The sequence below is a fragment of the Adiantum capillus-veneris genome, chromosome 18 (assembly GCF_014529385.1).
Source record: "Adiantum capillus-veneris isolate H3 chromosome 18, ASM1452938v2, whole genome shotgun sequence".
NCBI classification, from domain to species: Eukaryota; Viridiplantae; Streptophyta; class Polypodiopsida; order Polypodiales; family Pteridaceae; genus Adiantum; species Adiantum capillus-veneris.
This window is the reverse complement of record NC_140948.1, coordinates 64530002-64555739: the sequence shown is the minus strand read 5'-3', so window position 1 is coordinate 64555739 and position 25738 is coordinate 64530002. Positions and strand designations below refer to the sequence as shown.

At 40.2% G+C, this 25738-nt stretch overlaps 2 protein-coding genes across 2 annotated transcripts; both read left to right on the top strand.

Annotated features, from left to right (window-relative positions):
- The first annotated feature begins 5552 nt into the window (after positions 1 to 5552).
- Positions 5553 to 10183, top strand: LOC147435781 (uncharacterized). The gene is made up of 12 exons (XM_086488041.1): positions 5553 to 5708; positions 6452 to 6670; positions 6750 to 6855; positions 6942 to 7501; positions 7594 to 7807; positions 7903 to 7945; positions 8783 to 8836; positions 8913 to 8985; positions 9074 to 9210; positions 9288 to 9517; positions 9609 to 9821; positions 9894 to 10183. Exons 4-10 carry the CDS (start codon positions 7440 to 7442, stop codon positions 9443 to 9445), a joined length of 741 nt encoding a protein of 246 aa, XP_086344167.1. The 5' UTR covers positions 5553 to 5708; positions 6452 to 6670; positions 6750 to 6855; positions 6942 to 7439; the 3' UTR covers positions 9446 to 9517; positions 9609 to 9821; positions 9894 to 10183.
- A 5733-nt stretch (positions 10184 to 15916) lies between these two features.
- LOC147435780 (3-ketoacyl-CoA thiolase 2, peroxisomal-like) lies at positions 15917 to 20822 on the top strand. The gene is made up of 14 exons (XM_086488722.1): positions 15917 to 16045; positions 16186 to 16262; positions 16585 to 16669; positions 16757 to 16883; positions 17152 to 17250; positions 17571 to 17641; positions 17722 to 17829; positions 18342 to 18419; positions 18519 to 18651; positions 19189 to 19285; positions 19724 to 19847; positions 19939 to 20047; positions 20347 to 20430; positions 20523 to 20822. Exons 1-14 carry the CDS (start codon positions 15932 to 15934, stop codon positions 20630 to 20632), a joined length of 1416 nt encoding a protein of 471 aa, XP_086344848.1. The 5' UTR covers positions 15917 to 15931; the 3' UTR covers positions 20633 to 20822.
- Positions 20823 to 25738: the final 4916 nt, after the last annotated feature.

Genomic DNA, 25738 nt, shown 5'->3' with positions numbered 1-25738 from the left:
ACGCTTCGGAAAGGGCAAGAAAAAGGCAAAGAAGGCTAAATCTCGCCCAGAGACTGACAGTTCTACTGAGGACTCGTCTACAGACAACTCAGATTCCGATGACGGAAACTTTTATGCGAACAAGAAGAATTTTTATAAAGCCAACCAATATGAATTTCTGGAAGATAAAAGCAAGAAAGTCCGAGAGTTTAAGGAATGTGGACACTCGATCAAATTTGATACTTTTTTAGGATACTCAGATGCTCTTTACTGACCTAAAATGTTGTTTATATGTTTTTGAACTGTCCAAGCTACATGCCGATCTTTGACTCAAGCTACAAAAAAGGAATGTGAATAGTTAAACAATTCATCCTACAATGAAGCGCCATAAAATGAAGATGCTAAGTATACAATACACGACATGCAGAAGTGCCATACAAAAGTATGGTGGAGAGTTGGCAGTGTGGTCTCTCCAAAAATTATAAGAAACGGAAGCCTTGTCATGCCTCGTAGTGTTTATGTGTTGCACCAAGCAAACGCGTAGTCATGGGGAGTTGGATGGAGATAGCAAACCTTGTAGTGTAGTTGAGCTGGAGTTACACCTGTGCAATCAAAATGTCCAGTGTTGTGAGTATATGTTCTCCCTGCCAGACACAAAATACGCATTAGGATATATACAGGGCATGTAGCATATTGTTTAAGCTTAAAGAGAAATAGTTCTAATTTTATTGCGAGTATATGTTCTCCCTGCCAGACACAAAATATGCATTAGGATAAATACAAGGCATGTAGCATATTGATTAAGCTTAAAGAGAAATAGATCTAATTTTATAGCATGCTCAACAACTGAGCCTGATAAGAACGTCGCCAAAAAGAAACTCGTTTAAAAAAACAACACTGATGGAAAACCGCTATCATTGAAGAGCGCTCTCATTGTTTAGCTTGTTTTTGTCAAACGATCAATCTGTCAGGCTAGCATACTCGCCAATCGGCTACAAATTTGGCGAACTTCAGCTTCTTGACAGTGGCCTTCTCTTTCCATGACCTAATGCAGCATGGTCATGGCGGAGAAAGCTCCCATGTCCTAATTCACTCAAATTGCTGTATCCAAGGAGGTTACAACTCCTCTTTGAGTTGTGCACATTGATGGATTGGTGGTTATGAAATCATAACGCATTGCAAAGATTTTATGCAAGCTCTTGTAACAAGTCAATTTTTGGGTCTTGATATTGGCATCATTTTGGAGGTCACAAACTAATTTTCTTTTCCGAGCCGAGGTGGAATTTGTGATATATTTTGTCTTTGTTTATTACTCTTAATAGTTGAAGACAAAATATGTCTTCCGAGCCAAGGTGGAAATTGTGATGTATTTCATTTTATCTTTGTTTGTTACTCTTAAGAGGTGGAATTTGTGATATATTTTGTCTTTGTTTGTTACTCTTAAGAGAAGAATTCAATATTATTCTTAAGAGAGGAACTGAGAATAGATCAGAGGATGAGAAGGCAGTAGGGTCTCTCTCTCTCTCTCTCTCTCTCTCTCTCTCTCTCAAAGTAGATAGAGATAAACCTGTTGCTTCTGGGGAATCTGGAAACTACCTATCCGAGATGCTTCTTGGGAACCTGCAAACTGCCTGTGGTGCATGTGGAGAAGTTTGAAGTGCTTCTGAGCTCTATCTGCAAACTGGTGCACCTCTTTGTCTGTGAGCTGGTGTACCTTTGTCAACTTGCATCTGCTGCTATTGTTTATTTGCGAACCTGCGACGGTGTAGTCTACCTGCGAAGCTATGAACATGCGTCTGTTGCTATTGTTTTCTTGCAAACCTGCAACGATGTAGTCTATGTGCGAAGTTGCTATTGTTTTATTTACTTACTTCATGGTGGCGTTTTTAACTTTTTGCTAGCGTGGAAAGCTCCAAGTGAGAAGCTGCCATGTGGTGGTTTGTGCGATCATATGGGGGAAAAGATCCTTTGGCTCACCAAGTAAATACTATAGCTGTACAAAGAAGAACTCATTACGGATGTATATGAAGACATGTTTCATTCCACATTGCTATGCCGTGGTGCATTGTCCCTTTGTTGGGCATCACATTATTCTTTAGCCTTTGTCACCTTTGTCTACAATCTTTTGAATGAAAATGATGTAAATTCATTGTTTAAACGTGTACATGATATAATTTAAGTACTTTTGAGATCACATAAAGGAAATCAAAATACGAAATATAAGTGTACCTTTGGTATTGGTCGTGTGGATCAACGTACAATCTTGGATTGATCCGCTCCTAGATCTTCCTTACATTGTTTCGCTACCTTGCCATCAGTATACGTTTTGACATCTCATCCATTGTGCAACTTTTGCAAACATGTCGACTACTGCATCACTTTTGCTATCATGACTACCATTACTACGTGCACTACTTTTGATGTTCTTGGTTTCAAGGTATGTTAAATCTGTCGTATTGTTTGTTCGTAGGTTCACACGCGCGCACGAGCGCGCGCGCGCGCGCACACACACACACACACACACACACACACACACACACACACACACAACAAAGTCACAGTCTTTGGGGCACCCCATTTGGCATACATATTGATCAAAACACGGCCAAGCATGAAGTCCTTCTCCAAGAGCCCTCGCTTCGCATCTGTTGAAAACAGCCTAGAGCTTTCTGGTGCTACCCTTTTGGAGAAAATAATGCAATCAGGAGAGAGGCCATCACTTTGAATCTCTTGAAAACAGACTAGAGCTATCACTTCAAATCTGTTGAAAATAGACTAGAATTTTCAAGCCTGTCCTTATGGGGCAAATCTTATAATCAGTGCATTCCAAGAGTCCACACTCTGGATAGGAAGATTTTTGAGAAGTTTTGGTGCTGTCTGAAGTGCACCAGATTTAGCAAACATGTCAACCAAGGCATTCCCAGGCATGACATCTTTTTCAACAACCCCTTACTAACAATATCAACATGAATTTTTTTGCCCACATCAACATCTTGCATAGAGCCCCATGCCTTCAAGATGTACACGTATGTGATTGCATCAAGAGAGAGGCCCTCACTTTGCATCTATTGAAAAAAGCCTAGAGATTTTTGGCCCTGCTCTTGTTGTGCATATCCTGCAATCAATGCACTCCAAGAGACGACGACTTTCCGGACAGGAAGCTCCTCAAGCACTTTCTGTGCTTTTTGAAGTGCACCACATTTGGCAAACATATCGACCAAGGCATTTCCAAGCATGACATTTGTTTGTAACAACCCCCGGACTAACCATATAAGAGTGAATTTTTAAAGTGCACTCACATTTAGCAAACATGTCAACCAAGGAATTTCCAAGCACCACATCTTTTTCAACAATCCCTGACTAAGAATATCGGCATGAATTAGGCCTTGCTTTGCATATGCTGAAAAACAACTTAGAGATTTCTGGCCCTGCTCCTGTTGCACATATTTTGCAATCAATGCACTTTAAGCGACGACATTTCGGATGGGAAGCTCCTCAAGGACATTTTGTGCTCTCTAAAGTACACCACAATTGGCATACATATCGACCAAGGCATTGCCAAGCATGACATTTTTTTTGCAACAACCCCAAACTAGTGAATTTTTAAGCCCATATCAACATCCTGCATAGAGTCACATGCGTTCAAGATGCACACGTAGGTGATTTCATCTGGATAGAGGCCCTCACTTTGCATGTGATGATTTTTTTTTTCTAGTGCAGAGACACAATATTTTGCCCAAACACACTACAACCCTCTTTTTTGACCGGCATGATTCACAAGATACATTTAGAAAAATTCTAGTTTTTCCACCAATAACGAGCTCTAATATTTCTCTCAAGGTCACACTATTTTAGAACAAGGCAATTACCGTGTGGTACAAGGGCCAGGTATCTACAATGTATGTGAAAAGGAGTGCAAGTATGAACATAGAAGCTTCTTGTACATAAAGAGAGACGTAATAGCCTCATTGATAGAGGTACAATCTCTTCTCTAGAAGCTTTTGAATATTAATTTTATTGCATAGGCGCAAAGTAGCTAAGAGTAACTTGTACTGTTTCTAGGCCTTTTAAAACATTCACACCTTGAAAGATAACCACATAATTCTCATTCTAAATACTAGCACCTCCATCACATTCAATCATTGAGATAAAAAATGAGGTTTCCCAATGTAGAGCAACTCTATAGAATAACCATAAAGGAGAATCCTCTTACCCTTACAACGATCCCATGTTCACCGAGTGCCAAAATAAGCAAAGCAATTTTTGCTTTAGCATCTACAATTGCTTGATACAGGCGAGCCTCAGAATGGCTTGCTCGGTCAAATTTCTTTTGATATACTATGAGGCATTCTTGTTCAAGTTGCAGCAACATCTTGTCTCTCTCTCCATCACTTTCTCCAACTTCATCCCATATCTGATGTCAAGGAGGCATCCACACCTTAAATATGTTGACATGATAGCAACTAGTAAGCAGAAGGGAGGAGGGCCTTGCTGGAGTCATAACAACATACTTGTTGCATACACATGCATGTCAGATCACCCTACAATGGCATTGGGCTTAAAAAACATTCAACATGAGGAAACAAAAGAGCATACCTATAGCTCATGCAGCAGAGAGCCACATGTGGTATCAAAGGGAATCTCTACAAAGTTCATGGTATTCACTAAGTTAGAACCAGATTAGTTGCTTTCAAAATTCTCTAGGATTGTGGTAACACTGAAAGAATTCCTGGTTAGGATAAAGCCTTGGTGATTGAAGCACTGGTAACTTTTATCAAAGGAGGTACCTAGCTACAAGAAGAAGAGTGATGGTTTGTCCTTGTCTTAATGCTGGTAATTCCACATGCCTTCAAGACGAATGTATAGTTGACTAAATTTGGAGAGATACAATCACTTTGCATCCGTTAAAACAGCATAGAGCTTTCTATCCCTGCTTCTATTGTGCATATCTCGTAATCAACGTGTTCCAAGAGACGACATTCCAGACAAGAAGCTCCTCAATCACGTATTGGGCGTCTGAAGCGTACCACATTTGACATAGATATCGACTAAGGCAATAATATAAAGAGTATATATATCTAATATAGTTCTACGATCGAGTATATAGTATATATACAATATAAAGCATATAATTTATAATACATAGTATACTATATATAGAGTATATAGTATGTATGTAGTGTATATATGTAATATAGTACTACAATAGAGTAGATATTATATATTATAGATATAATATATAATATATAATTTAATATGTATAATACATAGTATAGAATATATAATAAAAAATGGACTATATATAGTATACTACATAAAAAAGGTAAAAAATGGACACACTACATATAGTATATAAGCTACATTCTACAGATAGTATATATGTAGGATACAACATAGAGTATTATATACTACTTAATGAATATTATAGTATACCACATATAGTGTTATATACTATAATCTACATTCTAAAGTATGTTTTTGAAGTAGTATGTAGTCTATTTTATGTAATAAATATTTAACTATAAATTTTTGATCTTATATAACTAAAAACTATATAATATGTGTTTTGTAGATAATGGCACCAAAGAGGGATAGCAAGAAAAGAAAACCTCCAGTCTCTCCTTTTAGCAACCATCAAGTGAGCATGAAGGAACTATCGATCAAGAGGCATCATCACAAGTCTAACATTTGGACGCTCCACCCAATAAAAAGAACAGGATTCTCAAAAGGTGTGTTTTTATTGATGATGTGGCTCAAGTTGATGAAGACTCCAACAACGTCGAAGATGATGTAGAGATCACAAGTAAATTATGAGTGTACATTATAATTTTATGTCGATATGTAGTTTGTATTATAAATTATGCAATGGTAGATGGTTAAATTTGATGGACATTTTTTTTTGATGGGAAAGTTTGGTAATAAGTAACCATGTGGGAGATTAAGAAAGGGTGAACCATTTTCTATAAACATACCATTGATAGTTGCTAGAGAAAATATTAAGTATTGTTTTTGTTTATGTTGGAGAAAAGGTCCTTAAATCTCATGTGAGAGCCCTATATAGGGTGTGCATTTTTTTTGTGAAAAAGTTGTCTCCTACAAAGGAGACTTTGGATTTTTTTTTTTTGTAAATTTAATACTTTACACTATCTAATCCTAATTGCATATGTTTTTGGACAATTAAATGTTTGTCACTTGTTTTCTCTATGCAAGACCAATGTTCACATTGAAGATCCTTATGACAATGAAGAAGATAGTGATCATGAAGGGGATGAGGAGAATAAGCATTCCAAACACCTAGGCAAGAAAATTTTGCTTGGCTTGATGAAAGATGTTCTGAGTCAGTTTTATGTCAAGAAGAAGACATTGCCTCCTCTTGTTCCAGTTTGTCGACTCATGGTGCATGAGGCTATTAGGTTTGCTAGAGATAATGTAGAATGACTCATTTTCTCATTTGCTTCTGCTGGGTGTTTAGAAATTATGGGGCATTTTCTTGTGTCCGTTTGGGATTCTAGAGGAGATACCATTCCCTTGACCGCAACGGATTTGGAGGAATGGGGACCACTTTGGCGAGAAAGAAATGTTGAGTTTGAGAGAGCACTTGGTAGAGAGTGGCAGGAGCTCAAAGGAAAAAAGTTTCTACTATGGGATGGCAACCATAGGCTAAAAACATGGTGGAAGAGAATCAAAGATAGTGAGATCTTTCACCTTTTTCACTCTTTTGTTGTAAGGCTTGGTTTTTTTTTACAAATGATGATTTTTTTTTTGGATAGAGTACTCGGACAATGGTCAATACCATGTTAGTGTTTGTTGCCAATTCCTTGAGTTGTCCAGAGCAAAAGAAGCATAGTTGCTTCTTGCACTTGACACTTCCAATGCGTAAGTTTGTTAATCGCATGTCGACTCTCATTTTTTTTTTGCAAACAATGCTTGTGTTCAACTCTTTGTTTTCTATTTTTTGGCAGCATTTTTAGGGTACATATCATACCAAATATCACTCATGAAGTTTATATGTTTCAAAGATTTGGCATGGCAAATAAAGATTCAATTCTTCAAAAATTGACACCCGATATGAGAGAATGGGCTAGGGTGGAGATGACTATGGAGGCAAGGTATTACCATGGTACTGCACCATGGTACAACACTCCATGTGGATTGATATCCCAACTTGTGTGGAAGGTGATACCTACTCTACATGTTGGGTATTCATGTAAAATTTTATTATGGTTTCAATACAGTGTTTTGTATTAGGATGAGTTCATTGCATTTATGTCCAAAGAAAGAGCAAAGCTAGATGCACTTGGACTAAATGATGTTGAGAAGAGAAGAGACTGGACAAGGTCACAAAGGTAGAAGAGAAACGGTTGAAAGATAGGGGCTACAAGTACCTATCAATCGCCAATCCTCTTAATGGTGATGAGCTCTTCAAGTTGCTTTTTAGCATTAAATGGGATGAACCTGGAATGCTAAACATCACTAGAGATAAGCTCTATTATTTGACAAGCTCTAAAATCACTTCTGAGAGGTATTGAAGCTATTAATTTTTCATTCGTAATTGTGTTCGTTCCATTTGTTTTTCTATATGATTAAGTGATATGTTGTTCTTATTGCTCATAGAAAGAAGATAATTTTACACCTCATGAGCCTCACCAAGTCTAAGGATCTTGGTAATTATAAGCTTTTTAGATGTTCTGTGAAAAAGGAGACTTATTGGGCTCACTTGCATGAGGAGGCTACACTTATGATTGAAAGGCTGCAAGTAGAAGGTCCACAACTTTCAAATTCTTTTGACCTATTCTACAAGATGAGCATGAAGAATCATATTTTGCAGGTAGACATTTGACCCTTTGTTAATAGAATATAGACATGTTTTAATTTACACGAGATCAAGTTGAGTGTGTTTTTTGATTATTACTATGTATGTAGGCTTTTATTTATCCAATGGATGCAGTGAAGTCTTCCGACTCTAGTGAGAAGATGATGAAGCTTTTGTTGTCGGCTAAGAGAGTGATTTACAGGTTTGCATCTTCCACTTGCACTCTTTGCAAAAAAAGAGAATTTCATTTTTTTGCCATGGTTTGGTGACAGTGGATCATTTTGAGAATGATGAAATATGATAATTCATTTTGTGTTTACAAAAAATCCTTAAATTCCTTGTGGAAGCCCAATATGGGGTGGAATGGTTTTCTTGACAATACGCGCGTGCATTGAGGCGCAGGAATTGAATGAAGCCCCTTTATTCACTAGAGAGTGGATTAATGTGCATGATGAGAATACAATGTTCTCTCCCTCTTTGATTGAAAGGAATCTGACAACATGGGAAGCTAATGTTTGTCCTTGGTGGTTGGATTATCCACTAGGAGTTATTCCAAAGCAAGAGTTTGAATTACGGAAGAGTAAGTAGCTTAACACTTGTGGCTCTTTTCTTTGAGAATATGTTTTACTTTAGTGCTAATTTATGTGATATATTGTGCTATATGGTTGTTGAGTGAAGGGTTTCAAAATGAGAGTGATGAATACTTAGAGGAGACACAAGAAGAGTCTCTCCCTCCCGTTTCTCATGTAGTTACTCAAAACACCGTTGAGAGTGGCTCTCAACGTACTCCACTAACAAGCAATGTACTCAAGAAGGGTAAGGGAAAATGGACCCCCCAAGTACATCAAGGGTACCCACTCCTTCTTCAATGCCTCCCATTGTGCCATCTACGGAGCTCGACATGTCCTCTTTGGCAACCACTATACCCAATATGGCACCCTCTTCTAATGTGCCCACTACATCCTCATTGGTGAACACTGTTAGTTGCAGAGTCTTCACTTGGGCGAGAGGCTTGGGAGAGAAGGCCGATCATACGATCTATTGGCAAGTTTAAGAAAATTATTATCAAATCTGTCTTTCATATTTTCTAATTCAAAGCTAATTTGGATAATGCTTGCAGGGTTCCATTACCAAACCGTTGTAGATGTTTTGCTTGTGGATATATCACAAAGTGATAAGTTTGCCCTTGATAGGTAGATTTCCATAATGCTTACTTATTTGCATTTTCTTTTTGCATTGCTCTATGATTTTGAACATGATTCATGTTTGGTTTTCTTGTAGCATCAACAATTTTTTTGCGACACAGAATACAAATCTATATGGCAAAGATGGTGAGTTGTGTCGTGAGGTTGCTAGGCTTATCTTTGCAGATTTTCCTACAAGCTTGCTTGTGGATGGTTTAGGACCAATCCCATTGGGTAAGTAACTTTTCTTTGGACTAGTACCTATAACTAACTATGGTTGTATGCTTATATGTCATCATTCACTTTTGTAGAGTGCATAAGTGTTTCCAAGTGGAACACACTTTCCAGGGGTCTAGTGACAGGGTGCATGGATCCTGCTTGTGAGTTTTTGGCCGATGAGGGGTTTTTAGTCACCATGTGCATGGCCGAGCATATTGGAGATTTTATTGCAGATGCAACTAGGGTATGACTTGTGCTCTTACGTGCATGGACCCTCATGTGTAATAAGAAGGCATATCGGCATCCACTCACTAGAGAGGTGGTGAGATAACAAACTTAGTTTCATAGTTTAATTTCCTAACTAAAAACATTGTAGCTATGACATTCATTCTTTGAGTTATTTATTTATGCAGGTACTTGATCTTACCATATGTCTTTGGTATCGTATTGTCCATCTTGTGCCACACTATGATAGAGAGACAGGGGAGAAAATTGTCGAAAGATTGTTTCCAGCAGATTCTAACTACACGATAGATGATGCAGTCTTTCCCATTGAGATTGATGGTGTTATTCTTAGAGGCGGGGCAGAGCGGTTTTTTTTGTTCTTTCGATAAGACTAGTCCAAAGTATGATACTAGTGAATGTTATGGTATATATGTGTTTGCATTAGGTTTCTAATTTATTTTTTATACGGTCAGGTGGCTGCTGGCAATGTTTATTGAGCCTCATGACTATGTTTTGGACTTGTTTGCGGGGTGCGGTGGTTTGGGCCTAGCTTCTGTGGAAGATATGAGGCATTGCATGTGTCTAGAGCTAGACGATCTGCTCTATGAAAGATGTTTGACTGACATTGCATGTGGACCTGTGAAATGTTGATTGCGGATACACACTTGGTTGAGGAAACTCTATTCTAACAGTACACATCTTGATGTTTTTATGTACATGGCAGTTATATGACATTGACATGGCAATTTGGTATGCTCCATACATTTCGTTTGGATGTTTTATTTGTGTTTGTTTGGTACATGATGGCCACATGACATGGAGATGACTTTGATTGGAGCTTTCCTATGTAGTTAGATTATGTGTTGATTTTTGTGAGATAACAAAATCGTTAAAGTGATGGAAGTAAGAGTTTATGTGAAGGAAATCCCATGTGGGAGCCCAAGAAAGGGTGTACAGTTTTCTTTATGAAGAGATCTCCATACAAAGGAGACTCTGACAACATTTTCAAGAATCGCGTTTTATGTACAAGCTCAAAAATACATACATATGGTGCTTTTTATAAAGTTTCATTTTGCATAAGCATAAACATGCTTCCATATTTCTTAAAAGTGTTTGGTAGTTGAAGGATTGTACTATGAGGTTTTTTGAATTTTTCCACTACACAATGATACTTAAAGATATCATTAGTGTAAAATCAAGGTTGAAAAGCTTGAAAAAATAGTTCCATTTGTAAAAGCTCGAAAAATAAAATCCGCAAACACGCTCGGTCCGGACCGTGGGCCCATGGCATGCATGTTTTGGCTTGAACTATCAGACTTAGGCATCGGGTAACCTTCCATGACGTTGTCGTTAGAGGAAGAGTCACTAGATGCAATATGTGGGTCCTGAGTGGTACTACCTTCCTGCTAAGGGCCTAGAGCCTAATGTGGAGGAATAATGAGTGTCCGCGTAAACGGAGACAATCTCTATGTGATCGTCCTCTAGCACACAACCAGAGCGTAGGTGCATGTGACCTCAACACTCTAGAAGCGTTGGTGAGTGTCCGTGAAGGCCGCTCACCTAGTTTTTTAGGTGTTTACAATCCATTTTTTTGGTTATTTTTGGTCCTTTTTCCTAACGAAGCCACGGAATATAGTGTGTGATAGCTCAAAACAAGCATCTTGGTGGTTAGAGGGACATGCCGTGCTTTACAACCCTCGATTCAGCTACTTAAAGCCCTCGTAATCCTAAAAATAGTCTTTTCCTAGTCGGGAAGAAGGCTAAAGTTAGTAAGTTCAAGGATTAAGTGTGAAGGGAATGGTGGAGGACTTGAAGGACTTGTCCCACATGCCCTCCCCTCATTTGAAGTGCTAGTCTTTATATATAGAGTAGGGTCTATAATATATCATAAGACTGAGGCCTGGGGCCTGGGTTCGGGGCTCGGGGAATGATCCTGATCCCGATTCTTCCTTATATATTTAAAAAAAAAACTTTCTGTGGATAATGTTGTGCGTGGGCACCGAGCTCATGTGTGCACACAGTTGCCCCTGGTAGCTATGTCTAACCTGTCTACAGCTAACATTACTAATCAACACTAATGTACACTCCACACACACTTCCTAACACAACAAACTTCACACTGTCTACTGCTCACTGCCTCACCATTGCTCCTTTGAGCTTGCTAGAACTATCTAGTTGTGTGCTTGTAGCCATTCGTGGCTCGCACACAGTGTTTGGCAAGTTCTTAACCTCCACGTGTGGTGGTAAAGCGCACATTTTTGGCGCCATTGCCGGGGACTGCCTTGCACTAAGCTTGAGGAGCACTCAGTGCTACCTCAGGAAGCCATTCACTTCCGTCATTTCTGGTTTGTTACTGAGTTGTGTTAGATCTGTCAACTGGCTGTAATGTATAGGTTTTTGTTAGATCTGCTAAGTTCTGTAATGTGCAGGTGTTAGCAGGTCTATTAGTTAGTGTTGCAGTTTGCTATGTAAAAAGTGTACAATGTGCAGTAGTCACTCACCGCTCAATGCTTTCCGTTGTGAATGTGTCGCGAAGAAGAAGGAGCCACCATCGCCGCCGCGCTCAATCGCTTCGCCGCCGCCAATGCGGCCGTAATGCTCGATCACACACACACTCTCTTTCTCTCTCTCTCTCTCAAGCATACACACATACACGCACCCGTGAGCACACGAAATCAACTCTTCTAGTCAATACCCTCGAGGGGGGACTATCATGAGGAACTCTCCTCATGATGAAATAAAGACACACTTAAGAAATCAACTTTCATTGCAAGGCCTTGATCCTAGACTGTGATCGTGATCTGAGGATGGGACCGTGTAGAATATGTTTGTGATAAAGATGTAAAATCCAAGCTCCACTTTGGATTGACTTTTAAAACAATGGGTGTTTGAATGCTTTTACTTCCAATCATGGAGTTGGTATAAGGATCATAGCTTCGTGTCACCTTCACATAGAAGTATTGAATTTTCTTGCCCATGAATGTTGGATCCAAGAAGGAAATTAGTATACTCAATGAGTAATCTGGCCATGATTATCTCGAAATATCAAAATTGTTCACCTAGGTGTAGATCTTGGACCTTACTTCAACATTGTGGACTGAGAAATACCAAAGCTCAGGGGAAACATAAACCTTAGAACCTTGGAAATCTATGCATCTGAGAAAGGTTCATCGTCTTGTCTACAATTGAAAGAGAGAGAATAATAAACTTTGTCTATTTTTGTCGCTTGATAGGATTGCACCCCTCCACCACAAGCTTCTGAAGTCTAGTGCTAACTCTCCAACTATGTCTCTTCATTAATCTATGTGATCGATCCCGAATCCCGATGGGCTCGAAAAAACGATTTTAAGGGGCCGCCTTTGGATCCGTCATGGAGGCATTTCTTTTTGCATATAGCAAGCTCAAAAAGCAGCTCTGTGTGACAAGCCAGGCTGCCTTCTGAAGGAAAGGCATACATATGTCGAAGACAGGGAAGAGATAGTAGGAGCCATTATCCACAACATATCTGCATGCTGCAGGCCCTGTGTGTGTGTGTGTGTGTGTGTGTGTGAGAGAGAGAGAGAGGAGATAGAGAGAAACAAATATAGATAGAGAATGATACACTTAGGTTTGTATATGTGTGTGTGTAAGAGAAAAAGAGAGAAGAAGTGACGCGAAGTTTGTAACGTAGTAGAAACAAACCCAAGAGACCTCAAAAAACTATCAGCCGGTGCTTGAACGCAAGACCTCCTAAGAGACTTGTAGCCAAGCTGAGAGAGAGAGAGAGAGGGAGACAAACATAGATTCAAACAAAGTGGTGTGTATATATCTATGAAGCAAGTGGATAAAAGTGAGAGGGAGATTTATGCAAAGGTTTAATATTTGGGGTTGTACTTCTTGTTGAGAGAGTTTAGAGAGGGGAATCAGGCAACATAAGTTGACTCAAAGTATTGACATCAGTGAAGAAACTCACGATTAGATAGGTACTCAAAGGCTAATGCAGAAACATGTCTGTCTTAGCAGAGCTTTTGCCGACACGTTTGAGCTTTGGTCGACACAAACGTGATGGACTTAGGAAGCAAAAAAAGTTATAGATCAGTTTCCTATTGAGCATGTTGACTCTTGGAACGTGCTAATGACACGGTAATGGCAAGATATGTCCAAAATGGTTGTGGTAATGAAGCTATGGGCTGTTTTCAACTGATGCAAAGCAAGATCTTATCTCAAATGCAATTGCCTATGCATGCATGTCAAAGTCTTGTGGCATTGCGCAAGATGTTGACATGCATGAGAGATTTTAGCACGAGGGACTTTAACATGAGATTGCTAGTGGAGGGCTTGATGTTGAGGATTAGAGACAATGACTACAATAGGGAGACACAAAGAGAAGTTTTATAATGTTGTAGGAACAATCCCAAAAGACCTCAAAGATCTATCCACCAACATGCGTTCATTGAAGACTTCCTTATTGAAAGTTTTAGTGAGTGGCTACTACATAAAGAGAATGAAAGACAAACAATTAAAGGTGGCGAGTTGTCGAGAGGGACAAAATTACACAAAGAGAGACATTTACTCCTTGAACTCTTACAAAGCAACTGGCGATGAACTTCATTGAATTGAGACAACAAACCGCACACGCTGATGCCACCAAACTTTAAAACTTTAAAACCATCATTCTAAAATTTGTAGCAAATTACTTGCCAATCCATACATGCATCTACTATGAAAAGGATACCGTAAAAGCACATCGCTTATGATTAGCAAGGAGTTTTACCACTCCATAGCGCCCCTTCACAACGGTCTACGTATATTCAAAAGAAACATTGCGAATATAATTGCACTTTATAGAAATGATAGAACACATAGAAAATAAATTGGCAAAACACAAATTAAATGACCCTCTAACGCTAGAGGAGAAGCATATAGTGCCCTTCAACATTGGAGTAGAAAACAAGTATATGGGGGACAGGGCACGTTCCCTACGGTTTATAAAAGTTAGGAGACGATGGTGCTAACTTTTGCTATTTTTTATTTTTATTTTCAAGGTGCTTGATCACATAGTATTTTGTATACTTTTGTTGATATGCTCCTCATTGTCGATCATCATAGATGTACCTATCACTTAGAGCCCCCCCCCCCCCCCCCCCCCCCCCCCCCCCCCCCCCCCCTAGTCCCTCTAAAGAGGGCCTTGCCACTGGGGCCCCCTTTATTGTATGGAGGGCACAATAACACAATGTACTCACGCCCCATAATAAACCAAGCGGCCCAGACAACAAATTGGCTCTCCCCATCCCCTTGCTAGCTATGGATCCTCATGCTATCGATTCTGATCAGCAATGTCTCTCATCATGGACCTTAGGGCTTGTTTGAGACACGCTACCGCCATCAACGTTCGCACATGTAGAGTTATGTCCCTACCATTGTAGCATGCAGCTTTGCCATTATGCGCCTCCTTCAACCTTGGGCTCTACCATGATCCTGTGGCGCCATCAGCTTTGCGGTTGGCACAGGCTGAAATGTTAGACCATAGTCCACAACTCAAGGGCTTTTGAAGCAAGACAAGTAACCTGGAATACCCGATAATAAAAGTGCTTCTCAGATGTGGGGCCCCCCAACTAAAAAGTAGTACCTTTTACTCAAACTGTGACAGTCGAGAGTTTATGGGGTACCCATCAAGCAATTCAAGGGCTCCAAGGGGTCTATGGGGGAGCCCTTTTAACCGAGCCCATAACCGCGATTAAACCATTTGGCAAGTTATAAGGGGTACCCAATCACGTTTATTGCTTTATTTGAAAGAATTTTCAGAAGATGCCCCGATGAAAGACAAAAAAGAAAAGGCTTCCAGGTGTTGTCGCATGCAGCAGGGAAGCAGTGATGCGCGTGGAAAGAGGACGGCCAAAAACTTGGGAGTGGGTGGTGGTTGAGCCTGCAAGGGAGGCGATCGGGCCAGTAAGGTGGTGGTTGAGCGTGCAGGGGAGGCAAGACCACCGCACAAGCCAGTGGAGGAGACGAGGAGCAGGCTCTTTTTTTTATATGTACAGAGGCAGTCTCCTTGCAACCGCGATAGTTGCGCCAATGGTTACGGCAGCAGCGGTCGAGTCAAACGCTGATACGCCCGAGTTCGAATTGCTTCTCAGTTTGGGCTTGACATCAGGAGGGGAGGGGAGGGCGGGAATCTCTCAAGATTCTGGGTAACATAATAAACATCCTACCAGTAGGTGTGCATACTATAAGTCATAATTAGCTAGCTCTAAAGCTTTCAAAAAAACTACAAAAGCAGAATATTAATCAGCGCCAAAGCTTCCATCCAAAAAAAACTACAAAAGCAGTCTCGAGTAATAATAAGCCGAGCTCGTACCACCCACCACCATCACAGGCGCTAGCTTGGAACCAGGCGAACAGGTGCGTGTTTGAGAGAGAGAGAGAGAGAGAGAGCGCAACCTCAGGAGAAATTCCTGCCTTCGCAACATGAAAACATAAAGAGCATGCCCTTTTTCCTGCAATGATTTTGTGCTTTTGGTTGTTAGACAGTATGGAGAGTGTAAACATCGACGCCAACACCAGATTTAGAGCAAGGCAGCAGGTCTTGTTAGAGCACTTGTCGCCATCAACTCATGGTGCCATCCCAACCTCGACTTCCTTCTCGGTGAGAATATCACTTCTTTATATTCAGGGATTGTGGAATTTCCATCACTCGCTCATGTTTAAAACCATGCTTGATCATGATGGTGTCTTAAACAGGGCCCTAACCACATTTACTTTTTCTTGTTTCTTCACTTCATGTAGCCATCTACTTGTGCTGCTGGTGACATGGCACCTTATGAAAGGACAATCGATTGCATGGACGATGTAGTGATTGTTGAGTAAGTCTTACCCTCTTCATGTTTTTCTCAGTAACTTGTTTCGTGTCTGGGTGTGAGTGCACTCTTTGGCTTAGAGAAGCAACAAATGTAAACTCGATTTCTTGTACACAGCTTCAATATCTAGGCAACTTGCTCAAAGTGCATATTAGATAGCATGCATGCGCGTGCACACACACACACACACACACACACACACACACACACACACACACACACACACACACACACACGCATGTGCGCCCGTGCTCATATGGTATATAATTTGTTTGAAAAGTAGCAAACACATAAAAAGGGAATGCTAATCATAAGATTCTTCTTGCAGAGCATATCGAACGCCAATTTGCAAGGCAAATCGGGGTGGTTTGAAGGACACACACCCTGAGGATTTGCTAGCCCCAGTTTTGAGGGTAAGCCAGATTATGGGCATATTATTTACGAGTAGCAAGCAGGGAAGAAGAGCAATCTAACAGGTTCTTTATTGTTGAAATGCACAGGCTGTTGTAGAAAGAACAGGGACAAACCCTGCTGAGGTTGGTGACATTGTGGTGGGCAGTGTTCTTGGCCCTAGCTCGCAGCGTGCAAATCAATGTCGCATGGCTGCCTTCTATGCAGGGTTTCCAGGTTTATTCTCATCTTATGCTTATAGACGCTTGTGTCAGCACACACACAAGCGCACACATTTCTCTGCATGAGTAGACGCGTTTATATGCACATTGGTACTGAGGATATTGGTTTTGATGATGTGAATCACACAAATGTAGGAATGCTTATAGACATACATGCATGTGTATGTGTGGTGTACGTAGAGTGCATGCAAGCATTCGTGCAGGCGAGGTTTTATCTTCTCACTCCTTCATCCACTAAATATGGAACTTATGTGAATTTGCAGAGACCGTACCAGTCCGAACTGTAAATCGACAATGCTCTTCGGGCCTTCAAGCTGTGGCAGATGTGGCAGCATCCATTAAAGCAGGGTTCTATGACATAGGTGAGTATAATTGTCTGTCTTGTACTCATGAAAAATGGAGAGATTTTAGTGGAAACAGAAACACAAAATGGAAGCAGAAGACATCTGGTGTTACAAGGAATAGGAGGACTCTTATCTACATGTGTGTGCGTCGGTATGAGTGGGGTGCGTGTGTGTGTGTGTATGTGTGTGTGTGTGTGTGTGTGTGTGTGTGTGTGTGTGTGTGTGTGTGTGTGTGTGCGTGTGTGTGTTGGGGGGGGGGAGGGTATGCACAATTGATAGATGAATGTAATCCATGTTAGTTCTGATTGGTTTTCTTCTTGAAACATCGTTGGTTTTAGGTATTGGAGCTGGTTTTGAATCTATGACTGCGGCTGGTTCTTCTGGTTGGGAGGGATCCATAAATCCAAAGGTAAATAGTGTAATACTCTGCCCATAAGTACTAATTGTCTCATTGTGCATGAGAATGATTCTCTTCTCTTGTTCAAATAGGTCACCACAATGCAGCAGGTACAAGATTGTCTTCTACCTATGGGCATTACTTCAGAAAATGTTGCAGAGCGTTACAACATCTCACGAGAAGCACAAGACCAGGCAGCGGTAGGATATCGTCTCTTCTCTCGTTGTCATTCAAGCATTCTTGTACAAGACTTCTTTATGTGTGTGCTATGCGGATAAGAAAGTGTATTCAGCTAGCATTCTGTTTAAATCTGGTCCTGCTTCTGGGTTTTAAAGTATGGCTTTACAAAATACTTCTGTTCGGATATAGTTTTTAAAGTCGTATCGCATGTGCAGGTTATTGCATCTATGTATGTATGCATGTGTGTGTGCATGTATCTATGTATCTATGTATGTGTCTGGGTAATTATGGTTGTAGGTTTGTTCATGTGTTAATGTGTGTGTGTGTGTGTGTGTGTGTGTGTGTGCAAGTACTTTGTAATTCTAGTGTAAACTATCTTTTCATTACAGATCCATCCTGTGTGTTTTGTTTGTGCATGTGGACATTTACACGCATTGACACCTTCGTGTCTTGCAAGGCTCATGTGAATCGCACATTTTGGAGAAGTAAAGAGCCAAATGATATCTAATATTTCTTTTCTTCACTGGTTAAGGTACTATCCCATGCTCGGGCTGCGGCCGCGACTGCAAATGGGACATTCAATGATGAGATTATTCCTATCCATACAAAGGTACAAAAATCTATTTTTGCACTCCTTTTCCAAGCGGCAAATATTTCACAGGCAACATGCTGCTAAATCATCATCTCAAATAACATTGGTTTTGTGAAGCTTGTGGATGCAAAATCAGGCATCGAGAAACCAGTTGTTATATCAAAGGATGATGGTATCAGAGCTGAAACCACATTAGCGAATCTAGCCAAGCTCAAAGCAGTTTTTAAGCAAAATGGTTCAACCACTGCAGGTTGGTGTCAACAGTAGTCTAAATGATGCATAGGAGTGTATCCTTGATGATCATTTATACAATATATATTTTTTCCGAACATCTGAAGTGCCCTGTAGGTCATCGGCCTTCCTCATATTACCCATACATGTTATAGTCAAGCAAGGACCGCTCATTGTCGTTATGTTGTACATGAGCAACTCTTCAGCATTACCATCATCACCACCACATAATTATTGCGTTTATGGGGGGGTCATGATGGGATCTTCTACTTGAGTGTTTCACCTGAGTAGGTGTTGTTCAGGCCACATGAGTGCATCAAGTGAATATATATGTCCCTTTCTCGTGAGAGAGTTGAAGGGAACTTGAACCCACAACCTTGTGATACGAAACTAAACCCTTGTAACCATCGAGGGAATCATTCGGGATGGTGTTCACAACTTTGTTTCCCTAGTTGGCATCAGATATGATGTCTCTTATAATTTTGGAAAACTCATAAGATCATTTTTACTGGCATCTCCTCTCTCATCTTGTTAACATATGTTTCCTTGAGTGCAGGAAATGCTAGCCAGGTTAGTGACGGGGCTGGAGCGGTGCTGTTGATGAGGCGAGATGTGGCTATGAGGAAAAACCTACCAATTCTCGGTGTTTTCAGGTATAGAAAACAAGAGTTGTACAAACATGTAGCTCTATCTAGGGCGATAGTATTTTGTGCTTACTTGCAATGTTTGCAAAAAACCTGCCTTTAATGTATTTTTAACCGGTTAAAACTTCATAATCATGACTAGCTTTCGAGATTGTCTTGAAGTAAACCAGTAAAAGTTCACTACAAGTTTTAGTGTAAAAACCGACAAAACCCTTCAAATTTTGACCCAAAAACCAGGAGTGTTTATATTGATCTGACTTACAAATGTAGACACCCGTCTGTCTGCATTTCATCTCTATAATTTCAGCGGGTAACTATATTCCCTGCAACAATGACACCTAGGAATTTAAAAGTCGCATGTTTGAAATAACCTTCTTTTAGTTGGATTCATGGTACTAGATGTAAGTTGTAATATAAACTCTGTATTGGTGTCTTTTGTGAATGAAGGAGCTTTGTAGCTGTCGGCGTTGATCCAGCTGTGATGGGAATAGGACCGGCTGTGGCGATTCCAGCTGCTGTCAAGGCTGCTGGTCTTGAAATTGCAGACATTGATCTATTCGAAATCAACGAGGTTTGTAATATCCTTTCAAGTCCCTACTACAAATTTCTCTTAACTGAGCCTGTTTAGCTTCAAAACTGTCAATCTTTTCAATGCAATTCAGGCATTCGCCTCACAATTTACGTATTCTCTTCAAAAGTTGGGCTTGGATCATCAGAAGGTGAATGTGAATGGTGGTGCTATTGCTTTGGGGCACCCTCTTGGAGCCACAGGTATTTTTGAGAGAGAGAGAGAGAGAGAGAGAGAGAGAGAGAGAGAGAGATGTTCCATTATCGTCCTCGGAGGTCAAATATGACCTATGGGACCGATAGAAACATATCATGTGGGGTGTGTGAAGCTGATAAGTGACTCTTGATGCTCAAGAATTGTGGAAATGAGCATCACAATTGCGAGTCCACATCATGGTTGGGAGAGGAATGTGTGTGTGTGTGTGTGTGTGTGTGTGTGAGAGAGAGAGAGAGAGAGAGAGAGAGAGAGAGAGAGAGAGAGAGAGATGATTGTTATTTGCAAGGTGCACGTTGCACTGCGACACTCCTCCATGAGATGAAGAGGCGCGGAAAGGACTGTCGGTTTGGAGTGATTTCCATGTGCATTGGTGAGTTTTTACTGCCTCACATCAAGCTTTAAAGTCACATTCTGTTAAATATGGATTCATCATTCTCATGAGCAAGTATGATCGCTTTGTAGGCACCGGGATGGGAGCAGCTGCGGTGTTTGAACGAGGTAGTTCTGTGGATTTCTTGAGCAATGCACGACCCATTCTGCACAACAACTATCTCTCAAGGGATGCACACTAGTTACAAAAATAAACAAAGACAGATCTCCTAGAAATAGTGTTATACACTAATGAGAATCTTACCTTTAATTAGGATAACTTTGGATTTAGTTATTTATTGATCTTGATGTTTCTCATTCTATTAAGAATATCTTCTTTTGCACTAACTCAAAACACCTTAACCATTCTAGAAATTGGATGCTTTTCTTGTTCATATTGTCAAAATAAAGGTCTCCATAGGTCATGGCGTAAATATTGTAGCGAATATTGAAGTAAAAATCAAATCGACGAAAATGTTTAGTTTGCTAAATCAATAAGAAGGCAAAATTTATAATGAAGATTCTTTTAATGAGAAATGTGTATGTATTCTGGCATTATATTCAAGTTGTATGCTCAAAGTATGTATGCCTCAGGTAGGGAAGAGGAAGAAGAAACATTTCATAGGAGAAAGAATTCAACTAAAAAACGTAGGACCACATAAGTCGATACACCACCACCATTGCTTTGTTTAAATTCATAAAAACTTACACTAAACATTCTCAATGTAAGGTTGCATGGAAAAATTGTATTTTTCAACTTTTTTTTCTTTTATTTCAACCATTGACCATGGGGAAGGTAGAAGGGAGAAACTTTATACACATCCATGTATTTAAACTGCACATCACACCCGTTGCAAAGACAATAAAGGTACTGAACAAAGTAACCTTGTTATTTTGAAATTTGCAAACACATACAAATGAAAATTGAGATACAGATTAGGCTCAATATACTTAGGGTAACAAGAAAACAGCCTAAATTAAATGTGAAGGTCCTCAAATCTTTTTCATTATGATTTGAGAGTGAAACAGAGAATTTACTTGTTTTTTCAAAACCAAAGCACCTACTTTTTGCACCACTTTTTCTTACTATCTGTTTCACAAACTCCAAAATGCTTATGTATTCTCTCTCTCTCTCTCTAAAGTTTTTTCCTGTCAAGGGCTATTTTGCCTGTCAAATTAAAAAAAAACCTCATGTCATTTGACGTGCTAGAATGTTGAAATTGCCTGTCATTTTTAGTGTTTATACCAGTGTTAGGATTTGAAGGGCAACCTATTCTTTCAAAAGATGGGTTGTAGAAAAATGCACCCTTCCCTATAGAAGGGTCTATTTTCAGTTTGCCCTTCCAATGATAAAATTTTGCATAATTTACAAGACAAGATACTATATTCTGCCAATGAGTATAACCAATATACATATAGATATTGTAAATGAGCATTAATATATATAGAATGTTTTTTAATTAGCCCTTCCATTGACATGTATTCTATTTTTTCACCCTTCTCTATAGAAGGATAATTTTTGAACAAGCCCTTCCAATGACAGACTCAAAAAAACTTTGGCCTTCATACGACTGACAAAATACCTTAAGAAGGGCAGATGGACGTCAAATCCTATCACTGGTTTATACCCTTAACTTTACAATTTTACATTATATATGGAAAATTCTGTAGGTTGATTGTAGGACACAAAGCGCTTGGAAAATTGCATGTCAAAAGAAATTTCTACTATGCCTGTCAATTTTAGGTGCTGGAGGGGACTGAGGGGGTTTACATGGAGGCCGTGTGCCTCTCTTGCCCTTTTCCTCTCTCCTCGATGTCTGCAGGGGCTGTGTGTGTGTGTGTGTGTGTGTGTGTGTGTGTGGTTGCAGAGGCTGCTCGAACCTCTTTCTTGTCTCTCTCTTTATCTGCTGTTAGAGTGGCTGCTCTCTTCTGCAGGAATCACATCTCTCTCTCTCTCTCTCTCTCTCTCTCTCTCTCTCTCTCTCTCTCGTGTGCGACCTCTATCGTAGCCTTAGGCATGACCTTTGAGCCTTTGAGGTTGTTTGAGTATCTTACTAATAAAAGAATTTAACTAACATCAAGCCAGTAGTAGGGTCCCTTAGAGAAGAGTCGTGGTAGAAAATCGTAGAACTAACATTGTGATTTCAATAGAAATTAATATGTGACTAGCACGTTGCCGGGGCTAGAAAATGCATGTCTTCTCCACTTACAACTACAAAGGTGGAATAATTATATCGATGCTCTCTTTCTACATGTATACATGCTATTTCATTTTGAAAAATTGATTCACAACACTCTTGATAGATTCTCGTAAATTTTTATACATGCAAGAGACTGCAAATATCCCTCTAATACCAAACTTGGGAGTTTCTCACACATTACGTAGGATTTGCAGATAGCCCTCATTCAATTAAATTAGGAGTGATTTAATTATAGCTATTGAAGAGGCAAATAGAGAGAGAGAGAGAGAGAGAGAGAGAGAGAGAGAGAGAGAGAGAGAGTCCTTTTAAAATACCTTGGGCTCGCAATGCTACCAAGCTCCATTGTACAAATTGGGTAAGTCAACATGGTCTGAAGAGATCATGAGGGCCTTGAAACATTAGTGCAAGCATAAAGCCTCACTCAAGAGTGGAGCTAGCTCCAAAATTGGCTTTAACATTTGAAATGCAATTGGATTCAACAGATGTGCTCTAGTCTTTTTCTTGCTCGAAACTCTTATGTTTTTCATCTTGCAAGCAAGAAGTGGTGGTAGTGTACATCATCACCTAATCAAACAAACGTCCCCCCTTAATCTACCTAGGGTTGAAAAAAAAGCTACCAAATCCAGCGGCACCAATTGGGTAAGGTAGCATGGTGTTTAAGCATGACTAATACATGCTAGTGTAATAATAGACCTTTACTTGCTCAAATGTGGCATTGGCTCCAATGTAATAATGCTGCTTCAAGTGCTTGAGGTTGGCTTGGACATTGACAATGTTTTTTTCCCCAATATCAATTTAGATCTCTCTTGCTTGCTTGCATCTTTGTTGCCCAAGATATAGGATAATGGACACGATACATTTATTTACAATATTTAATTCATTGACCCCTTTGTCGACCTTCGCGCTTGCAATGCTACAAATTTTGATGAGACAAACCAACTACATTAGGAGGTTGTGAAAAGCTGAGGACTCATAATTGCCAATGTAGTAGTTGTCTAAGAGCTTCAAGTTTTGTGATTGTATTGTTGTTTTGTGGACTTTAAGAAAGCCTTTGATACGATTCCACGTAACAGTTTGTGGAGAAGGATGGAAGAACTCCAAGTGCCAAGTGAGTTTATGCTTGCAGTTTCTCGAATCTATGACAAGGTGATTTGTCAATTGTGCATGGGAAAAGAAATTAAAAAAAAAATTGTAAGCACTATTGGGGTTAAACAAGGATGTCCGTTCTCACCAACTCTCTCTGGTCTATGCATCGTTCAATTGGAACAAATGGTACTTGACTTTATGCAAGAAAAAGGCATTGAAGAGGTCACTATTTGCAATGCGATAATCATGCTTTTGTTGTATGCGGATAATGTAGTGCTTCTAGCACACACTTTAGAAGATGCACAAAAGCTTATCGTTGTCCTTGAGAACTTTTGCTTGCATAGTGGCTGATTGTGAATGAATCCAAAACAAAGGTTATGCTTGTGAAAACCAACCATAAGGAGAAGCCATTCATTGTGTACAACAATGAGAAACTTGAAGTTGTTGAGAGCTTTAAGTACCTTGGCCTTGAGGTTCCGTCCAATCACAAGTGGCATGAATGTGCTATGCGTTGTTTGACAGCGGCAAAGAGAGCATATTATGCATTTGAGAACATGTGTAATGAGGGAAACATCAAGTGTTGAGTTCTCAAGAAGTATCTTTTTGATGCATTGGTGACACCGGTTCTTGTTTATGGAGTTGAAGTGTGGGGAAGGAGCATCTCAAAGTCTACTTGGAAAGAGTTTGAGAATGTCCAAAAGCGTTTTCTTACAAACTTTCTCCAAGTTAAGACAAAAACACCATATATGCTCCTACTTCTTGAGTCGGGATCTCTTCAAATTGAGGTTATGGGCATGGAAAGGGTTGTGGAGTACATGATAAAGATGTGTCAAAACCCCTCACATCGACTTCCTACAATTGCATGGGAAGCAAGGAAAAAAGTTCAAAAGATGCATAAAAGCAAGATCTTGAGCACGGGATGGATGCAAGACATAAAGAAGTGCTTTGGGAGATGGGATGCATTACACTTGCTACATGATGCTTCAATTGACTCCCAAGTGAATGAAGCTTTTCTACAACGCCAATGTATTATGGCTTGGGAGAAATCCGATGGGTGACGCTTCATACATTACACCACCCATATTGCTCCCAACTACAAAACCATGTTCATTAGTAAAAGAGGAAACCGTACTCACACCTACATGCTTGAGTCTATCCCCTTGTTGGCGATATACACTATCGCAGCCATTCGGCTTAGGTCCCATTTTCTTCGATGCGAGACAGGGCGTTGGGGCAATGGAGAAGAGTCAAATCGACTGTGCACATTATGCTCACTGCAAGTTTGAGAGTCTGAGTACCACACACTACTAGAATGCTCAGCTTTTGATCACATCCAAACTTGCTTCGCTCACATTTTCAGCCAAGACCTAGACCTACACACTTTCCTCTCCCAGTCGCAGTGTGGGCTCTCCATTGCGACTCTCATCACCACAATTTTGGAGTATCGAGAGTCACTCATTAGCATCCACATACTACATCACATGTAACTTTGGTCCCATAGGTCATATTGGACCTCCGAGGATGATAATAAAATCTCTCTCTCTCTCTCTCTCTCTCTCTCTCTCTCTCTCTCTCTCTCTCTCTCTCTCTCTCTGCGCTAACCCTAGCCTCTCTTCCTATCCCACAGTCTCCCCCTGGATGAGGGGCAGTCCTGAGGGGGGGGGGGGGTTAAGGTTAAGCTTTGCCTTGCTCTACTCGAGCTCTCATCCCAGCACCCTTCATCTCTAGCAACTTGTACTATGCCTTGCTCTACTCGCGTTCTCATCCTAGCACCGTGCAAATATGGTGACTCCTACTATGTCCTGCTCCAGTCTCAGGCAAAATTGCATATTCAGATACAACCGATTGGCCTCAACCGGGTTCAACTGCCCAACAAACTTTTCTGCCGCCTCAGTCGACCTCTCCAACCGCTCGGCTCCTTTATTTTTGGGCTAGGTCATTTGACCTACTAAATCTTTCCCTTGCAGGCACTAGTTCTCATGCACTTTTGCAACAATGACTACGCCTAGCACACCGGCTTCA

Bases quoted from the DNA above. Each gene is read 5' to 3' on its own strand.
- LOC147435781 (XM_086488041.1), top strand. From the start codon at position 7,440: ATGCTAAACATCACTAGAGATAAGCTCTATTATTTGACAAGCTCTAAA. The intron at 7,946-8,782 runs GTGAGAAGATGA...TGTTAGTTGCAG, and splicing joins AGTGAAGTCTTCCGACTCTA to AGTCTTCACTTGGGCGAGAG. The intron at 8,837-8,912 runs GCAAGTTTAAGA...TAATGCTTGCAG, and splicing joins GCCGATCATACGATCTATTG to GGTTCCATTACCAAACCGTT.
- LOC147435780 (XM_086488722.1), top strand. From the start codon at position 15,932: ATGGAGAGTGTAAACATCGACGCCAACACCAGATTTAGAGCAAGGCAG. The intron at 17,830-18,341 runs GTAGGATATCGT...TCACTGGTTAAG, and splicing joins AAGCACAAGACCAGGCAGCG to GTACTATCCCATGCTCGGGC. The intron at 18,652-19,188 runs GTTGGTGTCAAC...CCTTGAGTGCAG, and splicing joins AAATGGTTCAACCACTGCAG to GAAATGCTAGCCAGGTTAGT.